Source organism: Erythranthe guttata, chromosome 14, assembly GCF_056151865.1.
Source record: "Erythranthe guttata isolate IM_541 chromosome 14, IM_541, whole genome shotgun sequence".
NCBI classification, from domain to species: domain Eukaryota; kingdom Viridiplantae; phylum Streptophyta; class Magnoliopsida; order Lamiales; family Phrymaceae; genus Erythranthe; species Erythranthe guttata.
This window is the reverse complement of record NC_142546.1, coordinates 2,700,530-2,712,882: the sequence shown is the minus strand read 5'-3', so window position 1 is coordinate 2,712,882 and position 12,353 is coordinate 2,700,530. Positions and strand designations below refer to the sequence as shown.

Here is a 12,353-nt window from a genome sequence, read left to right as displayed (position 1 = left end):
AAACCTCTACCCAAATGAAGAACAGGTTCCGATATCTTTCATCTTCAAAGATAAGAGAGTTTTGTAGAAAAGTACTTGTATTAGATCTGTTGGATATTTACAAAGGAAGTCTCTACACCTATTTATATTAGGTCACCTTCTTAATGGACGATGGAGATCTATTTGATCTAATGGTCAGAAGTTGTTCAATAGAACACACCAAAGTATTCCTACAAAATATCTACAAATTGAGGGTTTTAGAAAGTTTTCTAGAATCCTCCAAGAATACTGGCTAAGTTTTAGATTTTAAGTTCGCAACCCAAAATATCTACAAATGGAGGGTTTTAGAAAGTTTTCTAGAATCCTCTAAAAATATTGGCTAAGTTTTAGACATTTAAATTCGCAAGGGAAACTATCAAAGGGTTTTAGAAAGTTTTTTAGAATCCTCTAAAAATATTGGCTAAGTTTTAGACTTTTAAATTCGCAATCCAAGCCAAGGGAAACTATCAAATGGGCCAAAACTGACATTACTTTCTATTGGATGTCAGGTGAAAAAAAAGTTATTGTTCTTCGGTAGCCGTATCGCTGTCTAACAAATTATTTCCTATGAAAACGCATCCAATTATGAAAATGAAACCAACACCGGTGCCTTGCAATCAATATAGCAAAAATGAATAAGTCATATAAAATCTTGCTATATAATATTTAAATAATTGTATAAGTCAATATAAAATCTTGCTATATAATATTTAAATAATTATATATACACTTACAAGAGAGTTGAGATACTTAGGGTTGTTCATGGGTCGGGTCGGTTGAATATCGGCCGATTATCGGCCCGACCCGACCAACCGACTATTGCAAAAATGTAAAACCATTATCGGCCCGACTATTATGGGTCGGGTAACGGTTGGCAACCGACTTTTTCGGTTGCCGAAATAGTTCGGTTCCAAATTATCGGCCACAGTAAATTTAAAAAAAAAAAGAAAAAAAAGAAAAAAAAAAAATCAATTTTTTTGCTTAGCCTGATTAAAATTCATCCCCTAACAATTATAAAACTACATTACAAAATCAAGTTTCAACATGTATCTCAAATTACAGACTTCAAATTCAAAAAAAAAAAAAAAAAAAAAAAAAAAAACCAGCAATAAAAATAAAAAGTCGGTTGGTCGGGTAATATCGGCCAACCGACTTTTCATCATATTAGAAACTATACCTGACCCAACTAAACTTGGGTCGGTTAAAATTATCGGCCCAACCAGAGCGGGTCGGTTGGTGGGCAATTATCGGCCACAAAAGTCGGGCCGATAGTGGGTCGGTTGTCGGGTAAAACCGACCCATGAACAACCCTAGAGATACTCATGGGGATGAACAGGCCGAAATCCATCATCTCTACCTTTCAAATCCGACTGCCGGATGATAATATGAATATGGACAGAATATTTTCTTTCTTTTGAATAATTTTTCAATATCCATAATTATTTTTTTCATGTTTAGAAAGCTATGTATTCTCTTTATTCTACTCAAATTGCAGACATGGTTAGATTTAAGTCTAGCAAGTTTGGCAATTAGCATGTTTACAGGCACCTTTAAACCACATATACACTTGCATAGAAATCCACTAAGATCATGAGGTTGCTGGTAATTTGCTACGGCTCATAGTAATTCCTCTATTTCAATGAATGAACATTAATTCCTATTTCAAAATACTAATTCATATTCTTCATCTATGTTGAACCCAAATACAACTTCATCCAGATATGGTATTAATTAGAAATAATTTTAAAATTAAATTTCAAGTTCAAACAGTATTTATCCGAATGTATTAATTATCAAAAGCAACATAAGGCCGAGAATAACAAGAAGAACAAGTTTCGTGACTCCGCCGTCGCTAGTCGAGGTTGGACTAAGACCCAGTGGAAGGCCGACGCCGTTCGTCGCGGCTGGACTAAGGCCAATTCCGCCGAGGGGAAGGCGGGCGCCTCCGAAAATGAAATTTGCGAATCCCATTCCGCCGTCGTTCGTCACGGCTAGACTAAGATCGATGCCCCCAGTGGAAATCCGACGTCGTTCGTCGCGGCTGGACTAAGGCTAGTGCCGCTGAGGGGAAGGCCGACGCCTTCGGAAACAAAATTTGTCACTCCCCTCCGCCTTCGTTCGCCATGCCAAAGAGAAAACACCGCTGCAATCAGAGTATTTGGCACGCCGTCGTTCGCCATGCCAAAGAGAACGGAAGGGACAAGGACAAACACCGCTGCAATGAGAGTATTTGGTAGCGCTGCCATGAGATTGGTAGGGTTTTGGGTCTCAATTTAAATTGAAAGTACTGATCGAAACTAATTTGGTACAAATATCCCAAATCTGCAAATATAAGTAGTGTTGTAATTAAAATGAATTACAGTATTAAAATGAATTATAACATATTAATTTTTTAATAGTTTATAACTTATTTTGATATTTATCTAAATTGTTAATTAAAAATAATTAAAGTACTTTATATATTTAATTACCACATATTATTTTTTAAATAAACATTTAGGTGATTAAATTTATAACGTACATGGGCCGGTTTTATTGGTTAACCAACCCACTTTTGACTCACTTTTCTTGATTGATAACATATAATTAACCGGCCAATACAGTTGTGCCGGTAATTTTATCCAACCCATATACAAATCGGTTGGTCAATGGTCTTTAGTTTACTCCAAAGTCAATTGATGGGTTTATATCGATCAACCCACTTTTTTAATAATAAAAATTTTAACCGACCCATACAATTTCTATTTTAAAACTACATGGAACTCCCACAACACATATTATACAAATACATATATATATTGTATGAATAGAGAGAGAGAGAGAGAGAGAGAGAAACGATAGATTATATATAAATATAACCATAAACAGCAATCATACATTGAATTTTGTAGTAGGTTCATACAAAGCCGCATCCAACAAAGCTCTAACCAATTGCTGGATTTTTCAGTCTACCATTTTTCTCACCTACATTTTAGATAAACTAAATTCAACAAAAACCCTATTATTCGCGAATGACGACTCCTCAGCACAACGTCGTCAAATCTCGATTTACTTAGTAACCATATCCTGGAACAAAAAAAACAAAAAAGGTTCACCTCTTTGTATAAATGGCATAATGGTAAATACGAAATGATGTACTTCACGCAATACCTGAATTGTCCATAGGGGTTCCAGTTACAGCCGGTTCAGGCTCCTTAATCTCAACAACCACACAGTCGGACATCAAAAATGTCTTTGCCACCGACGATGCATGCTCTAAGCAACATCTCACCACCTAAATAATTAAACAAACGTTTTTTTAAGAAAAATTGCTTATGTGGATTTCGAATTTAAATTCATAAATATTAATTACTACGCGAAAAAAGCATCTAACCTTAGTGGGATCGATGATTCCAGCAGCCATGAGATCTTCGTAAACTCCAGTAGCAGCATTGTATCCGTATTTCGGATTGTCACTTGACAGCACCTGAGAATACAACGGGAATTAAATTTACTATGTGACCATGTGAATATATTGGAACGGAAGTACACGCGTGTGAGAATGAAGTACTCGCATGCATACCTTCTCACTGACAACACTTCCGTTAACACCGGCATTCTTGGCAATCAACTTCAATGGATAACTCAAAGCTCTTTTGACGATGTCTGCTCCAACCTGGATCCAAATCATTTCCTCAATTAATTCCAATTCAAAAATTAAAAAAGAAATCGTCCCTAAAACGATATCTGAAAACATCTTTCCAGCATCAATTTCGTTTTTACCTTTTCCTCGTCATTGGCAAGAGTTGCCTTGATAGCGTCAACCTTGGATGCAAGCCTCAATAAAGTACATCCACCACCAACGACAATTCCTTCCTCGACAGCAGCCTGTAAAGTGGTTTAAGAATTTAATAATATTACGAAACCAAATCCCACCATCAAAAAATTGAACCACTAATAAGCTCACCTTAGTGGCATTAAGAGCATCTTCTACTCTAAGCTTCTTCTCTTTCAGCTCTGTTTCAGTTTGTGCTCCGACCTTCAAATTTCCGCAGTGTTATTTAACAAGTTTCACATATATGTGAAAGGTTTGAGAAAAAAAAAAAAGGATAAATTTTACCTGGATCACGGCAACACCTCCAGACAGCTTAGCGATTCTTTCGCTCAGTTTCTCTTTTTCATATTCTTGGTCTGCCACCTGTTCAAAATAATAATGCATTATTAGTGAACTTGTGGAAACAGTGAACCTAGTCCATACTCGATACATTAGTTTTAAGTAAAGGGTAAAAGGTAAAAGAGAAACACCTCGATAAGGTTTTTAATCTGAGCAACACGTCTGTTAACAGCTTCTTGACTGCTCCCATTTCCGACAATTGTTGTGGTGTCTTTGGTCAACACAACCTTAGCGGCATGTCCCAAAACGTCCTTATCTGCCTTGTCTAATGTTAATCCAACTTCCTCTCTGATCACAGTTCCTGTATAATTAGAGAAAAGATATTAGTACCTGAACCGTACAAACACTTGAATATATGGCCGTTGGGCAAAGAAGGATAACCGAACAATTACCTCCGGTCAAAATTGCAATATCATCAAGATATTGACTCTTTCTTTCACCAAATCCAGGAGCTTTGAGAGCAGCAACTTTCAGTGCCCCTCTTAGCTTGTTCACAACAAGGGTGCCGAGAGCTTCTTGCTCGATATCTTCAGCAATAATAAGAACGGGATAGCTACCTCTAATAGCATCTTCCAGGACATTAATCAGATCTCTGGCGTTTGTAATTTTCTTGTCAACAAGCAACAGCTGCACACAAAAAAAATTATTAGATTGAAACATGTTTCTAAGGTCTTATTTTTGCTTGGGGTGAATAAATGCATACCTTGCAGTTCTCGAACTCAACGGTCATTTTCTCAGTGTCGGTCACGAAATAGGGAGAAATATAGCCACGGTCAAACTGCATTCCTTCAACAACATAAAGACTGTTTTCGGCACTTTTGCCTTCTTCAAGAGTCACAACACCTTTCCTACCAACTTTGGCCAACGCCTCGGCTATCATTCTTCCGACCTCGTAGTTGTTCCCTGCACTTACTGCAGCAACATCTGCCAGTTCACTATCTTCAACCTGCCATTTTATACATATGTTAGTAAATCATAACATTCAAAATAAAGTCAAACTTGTCAAAACAAAGATTGATATGGATACCTCTTTCGACATTAACTTCAACTCAGCTACCAAGGCTTTTGTAGTCTTTTCGATACCTCTAGTGATAAGAACTGGATTTGCTCCAGCTGCAACTACCTGAAAAAACATATTTTTTGTTAAGATTAAATTCAACAAATCTGACTTTAAACAGTGTAGGTATAAGCAGAAAAGAGACGAGGCATGTACCTTAACACCTTCAGCAATAAGACCCTGTGCAAGAACAACAGATGTTGTTGTCCCATCACCAGCCAAGTCATTAGTCTTTGCAGCTGCTTGTCTCACCAATTTAGCTCCAATGTTCTCAACTGGGTCTTCTAACTCAACCTACATCAAAATCAGTAATATCATAAATTCATAACCCGGGATCAAATCACTTCATCAAGTTAATTCCAAACCATCCCATGTGGTGCTGAGGTGGAACGGGAAGAAGTTGTGTAAAAACTTAAAATAACCTCGCTAAATGGAAAAACACCACGAAACCGCATTTTCGAATTAATTTTCAACTAATATGATTGAATTACAAATTATTAACTCACTAAAACAAAGATTATAAATCAAGAAAGTTATAAATCACTTAAGTCAGTTAGAACATGTAAACCCATATCATCTTTAAAACCGAAGGAAATAGTACGACATATTAAAATCGGGACGACTCGAGACTAGATGTCACTAATAAAACTTTTAAGGTTGGAAGTTTAATTTCTTTCATATATAACTCATTTGGCAATAATCAAGACAGCTGTTGCCTATCCACTAAGAACATATACGCTGATAACTGAAGGTTCTCCTCAGTCAAGTTTACCTCTCTGGCGACTGTAACTCCATCATTGACGATTTTGGGGGCACCGTATTTGCTCTCAAGAACCACATTTCTTCCTTTAGGTCCAAGGGTAACACCGACTAGATCCGCGAGTTTGTTAACACCAATCTGACAAAAAGAAAACAACCCATTAATAACGACCGCAGATAAAGATATATATCACCTGCCACAAATCGAAAAAGTTCCAATTACTCACTTGGAGTTTCTTTATAGCAGAGCCATCCTTGTTGAAGTACAAGTCCTTTGCAGCTGCTGTTATTTGAGACGAACGTTGTTTACGGAGTACAACGCTATTCCTCCTCCCAAGTGAACTAGAAGATATGGAAGCGAGCGACGACAGCTTGTTCGAAGCTGCAATTTTATTATCCATTACCCTGCTGCCAGTGGCAGCCAACGAACCAACTGTGGACACGCCAGCAAATGTAGACGCCATTTTCTCGGTGAACCTGATATCATCAACAAATTATAATAATTAACAAGCTTACATTTCATAATGCTGGAATTCATCTATCGAAAAAATGCAAACAAGAAGAAACAATTCTGACCAACGAAAAGTAACATTTCGTAAACAAATTCCATTTTATCCTCCAACTAAAAAGAAATATGCTGCTTTTAGCTAGCAATGCAGCACCATTATTGAAGAACATAATGCCTTACTTTCTCTCTCTAACTAGAATACCACAAAACCAAAATTCTTCGACCCACAGCTCATTTCATATAAAAAAATTCATCTTTACTGAAACAATTCATCTAGAAAACTCAAAATTCATAACTGGATAAGCTGAATTTCATCGAGTAAACAAAACCAGCAGTTCAAATGTACAGTAAAACCATCGATAATCAACACTACACAGAAAAAAACATTTCAAAATACCCAATTCGAAACAATTAATCGACAAACACTGCATAATTGAAGAACAATCTAAGAATTCAATAAGCAGCTCACCGGAATAAGATTGGAGATTGAAGAATGAGGGCGTAGGAGAGTTGGGAGGATGAGGGTTTATCTATAAAAAGGAGGCTGGTTGTTGAATGAAGCGGATGGATAGATTGGTTAGGTTTTTAGTAGGGGATTGAATGAGTGAGTGAGTGTGTGTACTGTGTGAAGAATCTAGGGCTCAGATTCGTTCGTGAAGTTTCCGATTGATCTCAGCCGTTGAATGGATGTTTTGTCGTGGAGAGGAACACTCTAGAACGTTTAGCACAATATCTTTATTAATCTTGTAGAAATTTCTCGAGGAGTGTAATTTCGGTAGAGTGTAGAAGTGAACAAAATAATATTATAATAATATATTTAGATTATATTTAAATTATGAATTTGAATTTTTCTTAACTATGAATAAATGAATATATTATTATAAGGCTACTTTTGTAATTGGACCTAAGTATTATTGTGTATGTTACGGCTTAATTCCACTTCGTATCCTTGAAATATCGCATTTTGGCATTTTACACTACTGAGAAAAATTAATAGCAGTTTGCATTCTCGAAACACAATAAATCATGCGTAATGCACATCGGGTAAATTTTTAAAGCTAGTGAATGCAATTTAATATATGTCGTTATATTTTCTTAGACTGGCAAATATCAAATCATTTTTTTCCAAACTACGAAGTGAAAAAATAAAAATACATCACATCGACATATTTGAAAATTATATTTTCTTTATAAAAAAAGAACAAAAAAAAACTTTCAGCTATTTCCTTTATCAAGTTATTTGAAAGTCATATTTTCTTCCAAAGATTTTCCCCAATTACAACTAAATATCGATCAGTCGATAATCTAATGATAAAATTCTATTTTATTTTATTTTGTAACCAAAATTAGTTTCTTTGTCAATTTGGTGTGACTTCTATTTTTATGCACTTTGTACACTCGAAATTAGGTTGGCTATGAAAGAAAATAACTATTTAATTTGATATTATCCACCATGGGAATAAATAACAATAAAAAAAATAGTTGTTCTTATTGAGTTTTAAATATTCAATTCATGGTACATCATGGATGAATTATCGTATTTTCAGGATGCAAAGTGCTATATAATTTTTTTCAAGGATGTAAAGTGCCAAAATACTCTATTTCAAGACTGCAAATTGGAATTAAGACAAGAAGTTACACTTAATTTTGAATATACAAAGTTTTGTGACAATTTAAATTTTCAATTAATAAATACTACTTGCATTATTAACAAAAAAGTTGACCAACATTGACCAGTTCAGTAACTTCAATGAATCTCTTCATTTTTGCACCCAATGGGCCGAACAAACCTATTGGCCAATCCAGTTCAATTTTTTAAAAATATGTGTTTATAATTATATTCCAAATATATTCCATTTTAACATTAAATAAAGTACACAAATTCTCAAAATTACAAAAATCTCCTTGATTTGAAGTATCAAAGTCAAACCTCGAGGGTAATTTCGTAAAACCCTCACAATTATTTACAATTATTCCCCCTTTGATTATACGACTATACTTCCCACACATACAAATAGGTCGCCGTCTCGACCCATCTCGTCGCTAGAGCAAGACGAGCACAACATCCAACATAAAATTTGCAGACTATTGCACGAGAATGAATAATTTTCCGTTTCTTTTACTATAAAAAATCATCAACAAGAATTCTCATTACAACTTGTCATCACTTGTAAGAAGATCATCACTACCAAATTGAAGTGGCTCCAAAGAATCAACTATATCTCTCATCAAAGGCCTTGCTTTCGAATTCTTGTTAAGACAATGATAAGCCAACATAGCTGCTTTATTAACACCCTTAATTGGATAATCTCCTCCTAATCTTGGGTCGACAATGTTAATCACTTTCTTCTTTTCTCTAAGCAACGGGAGCGCCCAATCCGTGAGATTGTGTTGGCCCGGCGGCCTCGATCTATCCAGCGATTTTCGGCCCGTGATAAGCTCGAGAAGGACCACTCCGAAGCTATATACGTCGCTTCTAGAAGTTAAGTGCCCTATCAAATCGAGACAAAAGCCCGTTTAACGAAAACATGTATACGGTCTTTTTAAGGGTTTAAGGGTAGAATTGTAATTTTAGCCATCTATGTTTGGCCGATTTTGTGATTTTACTCCTATGGGTTTGTCCTATTTCGATTGAATTTTTAACTTAAGACCCGTTTATTAATGATGTCACTAAGGAACTCGACGAAATTTACTTATACGGACACTTCAATATTATAAATGCTCTTCTTACATGATTTATAGATGACTGAAATTACTATTTTGCCCTTAAAGAAAAAACTAGTCGGAGATTGAAAATGTCGGAAATACCTGTCATTATGTACTCTGGTGCTGCATAGCCGTACGTTCCCATTATACGCGTAGATACGTGGGATTCGTCTCCTTCGGGCCCGTCTTTAGCTAGTCCGAAATCGGCAAGTTTTGCATTATATTCCTGTTTAAGAGTGTATTATATATGTTAGACACATGAATTATGTGCATGTATAGACTATAAAATCTTTTTGGTAGAGACGAGAGAATAATTCGGAGTTTTTAAGAGACGAAACTTGGTCTAATAATATGTTTGACGTCTTAAAATCGCGATAGATGACCGGTTTATCTGCTTCGTGTAGAAAAGCAAGTCCCTTTGCTGCGCCGAACGCAATCTTCATTCTAGTTGACCATGGAAGCGGAAGCAGCACCCCTGCAATATTTCGATTTTTTCTTTTTTTTATTTTTCAACCGTTTATTACAATTAAATTCTAATAGGTTGTAACGAATGTCTACTTACTCGAAAAAAGATTGTTTTCGACACTACCACGAGGCATGTACTCGTATATCAAGACTCGATGCTCGTTTTCACAACAGTATCCAATCAACTTCACTAGATTTGGATGAGAAAGCTGCCCCAAAAACATTACCTCGGCCTAATTAAAAAAAAAAAATCGAACATAATTAACAATTTCAATTATTATTTGGACATAAGTAAATAATTTTAATTATATATACCATCCATTCTCGATGACCTTGATTACTGTTGACTCCATCGTGAACTTTAACAGCAACAGGTATCGGTTTAAGTAATTCTTCTTGTTTTACATCTTCGGAAATATTAATGTAACCTTTGTAGACATTTCCGAATCCACCTCCTCCCAAGACGTAATCTTGTCTGAAATTCTCGGTGATGGTTCTCAGTTCGTCGAACGTAAAAACGGTTAGTTGATTGGCTGCCATACACCCACGAAGATCTTCCACTTCTTCGGGATTCGATGGTAGTTTGTAGTCGTCTTTTTTCGCTTTTCGCGATGGGTTTTTTTCCTTTTCGAGTTCTGTAAAACGAAACGAAACATTTTTTTAAAGACAGACCTGCATCAAGATTCACAACTTTCGGAGTTCTCCTTTTAAAAGGTGCTCAATAAATTCGATCAAAAGCGAATAGCAACAAGGAAAAATTCGAAAACTAAAAAAACGGAGAATTAAAAGAAGATTCTCAGACAATAAAGATTAACCTCTTTTGTGTTTCTTGAAAAAAAAATATGATCTTTTTACATAGTAAGTAAATATTCATTAAAAAAAAACAGGTTTCATATATGACTGTAACACCAATCAAGATTAACCCCTTTGGTGTTTCTACATAGTAATTAAATATTCATTAAAAAAAAAAAACAGGTTTCATATGACTGTAACACCAATCAAGATTAACCCCTTTGGTGTTTCTTGAAAAAAAATAATGATCTTTTTACATAGTGAGTAAATATTCATTAAAAACAAACAGGTAACACATGACTGTAACAACAATCAAGATCACACACTTGTCCAAGAAAAAACAGAGGAAGAAGAAAAATCACCTGATTTTGCATTATAAGGTACTCTATATATTGAGGGTTTCCCCCCACAGCAGCAGCAGCAATTTCCCATTATACACCAACCAAACAAGGCACAACCAAAACCCAAAAAAACCCAACTTTTTCTCAAGAAACAACAACTGCCCACAAAACCATTAATCCAAGAAAACCCAAAAAAAAAAGAAAAAAAAAAAAAAGAGAGAGAATAGAATGTGAAAAGGGTTTTCAAGAAAAGAAGAAGTGAGAATGGGGGTTGACTGTAAATTGTAATGATTGTTGAAGGTGGGGTTTTTGTTTTCCTTTCTTTTTTCTGTTGGTTGAGTTAGTGCGCCTCCCATTTCAAATACCCACCACTCCTTTCTCTCTCTCTCTCTCTCTCTCTCTCTCTCTCTCTCTCTCTCTCTCTGTGTCTCTCTCTCCCATTTCCTTTTTTTGTTGCTTTGTGTCTCTCTCTACCCTTTTTGGATTGGCGTGCGCATGGATGAAAATGCATACACGCCATTTTTTCCATAATAAAAATTTAAACTTTATTCATAAAATTGTTTGGTTTAACATATGCAACCAACCACCTTTACCTACTTACATGAACTAACTTTGTGCTAAAAAAAATCATCCATATTTAGAAATTCCACTACTGTATGACTGTATCTCAACCTTTACTTCTTTTTTTTGTCCTGGTGATTCTGATTATGTATGCAATATGAATGAAATTAATCTTCGTAAAGTTTCCGTTTTTTTTCCTTCTTTCGATGAAATAGTTTCGACTGAGATGTTAAGAAAGAAAGCAATAGGATATGAAAAATCTTACCTTGGTTTAAAGAAGATGTTTTGAACCATTGATCCAATGTAATGAGCACCACACTGCAATAAGACAGTTAATTTTGTCTATCTATGTACAATAAGACGCTCGTTTTTCTCTTTCTCGGTTAACCGAAAACCACGCTCTTACAATCCATCGATTTACCAAGATATATAGTACGTGTAATCATCGGTTAACTTGTGTTCTTAACAAGAAAATATCATCGTTAAAAATCATTGAACTCGACTAATGCAAACACATCAATAGTTTGGAATTCATTGTTCGAATTATATATACATATCTGTGACTTTTTCTTCTGTTTCCATATTAACTAAAGCCCATGCAGCAACTTTTCCGATCGGCTTTTCATCCATAGTTACGAATACGGATAACCGAATTCTGTCGAACTATAGAAGTACTAACTATATACGACTTATCTGTCAGAATATCGATAAAAACGACTACTGCCTACCATCTGCGTAATCTTATACTAATTAGGATTACTAAAACTAAAACAAATATTCTAAGTAAGAATTATTTCTCAACAAAAACTAACTTACTGCAGAACCTCTCAATTACGCATTCAATGAAATCGGGATGTAATTAAATGCAATCATACACACGAACAAGAATTGACGACGATACTCACAAAGCACGTCTTCATTTTTTACTTGCAAACGAAGGTGAAAAAAAAAATCAGCGTGGCGTAAAAGACTAGTAGTGGATGAATGAGACCC

The 12,353-nt window shown here is 35.4% G+C and overlaps 2 protein-coding genes across 2 annotated transcripts; both read right to left on the bottom strand.

The window, feature by feature from the left end:
- Positions 1 to 2,843: 2,843 nt before the first annotated feature.
- CPN60BETA2 (TCP-1/cpn60 chaperonin family protein) lies at positions 2,844 to 7,282 on the bottom strand. Its single transcript, XM_012987617.2, has 15 exons — positions 6,965 to 7,282; positions 6,215 to 6,464; positions 6,001 to 6,126; positions 5,385 to 5,522; positions 5,199 to 5,294; positions 4,875 to 5,117; positions 4,564 to 4,798; positions 4,303 to 4,472; positions 4,118 to 4,195; positions 3,965 to 4,036; positions 3,781 to 3,885; positions 3,581 to 3,673; positions 3,392 to 3,484; positions 3,169 to 3,292; positions 2,844 to 3,084 (listed from the first exon to the last, which is right to left on the bottom strand). Exons 2-15 carry the CDS (start codon positions 6,449 to 6,451, stop codon positions 3,071 to 3,073), a joined length of 1,824 nt encoding a protein of 607 aa, XP_012843071.1. The 5' UTR covers positions 6,452 to 6,464; positions 6,965 to 7,282; the 3' UTR covers positions 2,844 to 3,070.
- Positions 7,283 to 8,594: 1,312 nt separating this feature from the next.
- On the bottom strand, positions 8,595 to 11,275 carry LOC105963228 (putative serine/threonine-protein kinase PBL16). Its single transcript, XM_012987616.2, has 6 exons — positions 10,821 to 11,275; positions 9,982 to 10,301; positions 9,764 to 9,899; positions 9,540 to 9,676; positions 9,304 to 9,427; positions 8,595 to 8,987 (listed from the first exon to the last, which is right to left on the bottom strand). Exons 1-6 carry the CDS (start codon positions 10,888 to 10,890, stop codon positions 8,647 to 8,649), a joined length of 1,128 nt encoding a protein of 375 aa, XP_012843070.2. The 5' UTR covers positions 10,891 to 11,275; the 3' UTR covers positions 8,595 to 8,646.
- Between the last annotated feature and the right edge of the window lie 1,078 nt (positions 11,276 to 12,353).

Bases quoted from the DNA above. Each gene is read 5' to 3' on its own strand.
- CPN60BETA2 (XM_012987617.2), bottom strand. From the start codon at position 6,451: ATGGCGTCTACATTTGCTGGCGTGTCCACAGTTGGTTCGTTGGCTGCC. The intron at 5,118-5,198 runs GTATCCATATCA...ATAAAATGGCAG, and splicing joins TGAAGTTAATGTCGAAAGAG to GTTGAAGATAGTGAACTGGC. The intron at 4,799-4,874 runs GTATGCATTTAT...TTTTGTGTGCAG, and splicing joins TTGAGTTCGAGAACTGCAAG to CTGTTGCTTGTTGACAAGAA.
- LOC105963228 (XM_012987616.2), bottom strand. From the start codon at position 10,890: ATGGGAAATTGCTGCTGCTGCTGTGGGGGGAAACCCTCAATATATAGA. The intron at 10,302-10,820 runs GTGATTTTTCTT...TTCGTTTTACAG, and splicing joins ACCTTATAATGCAAAATCAG to AACTCGAAAAGGAAAAAAAC. The intron at 9,677-9,763 runs GTAAGTAGACAT...GAAATATTGCAG, and splicing joins CGAAAACAATCTTTTTTCGA to GGGTGCTGCTTCCGCTTCCA.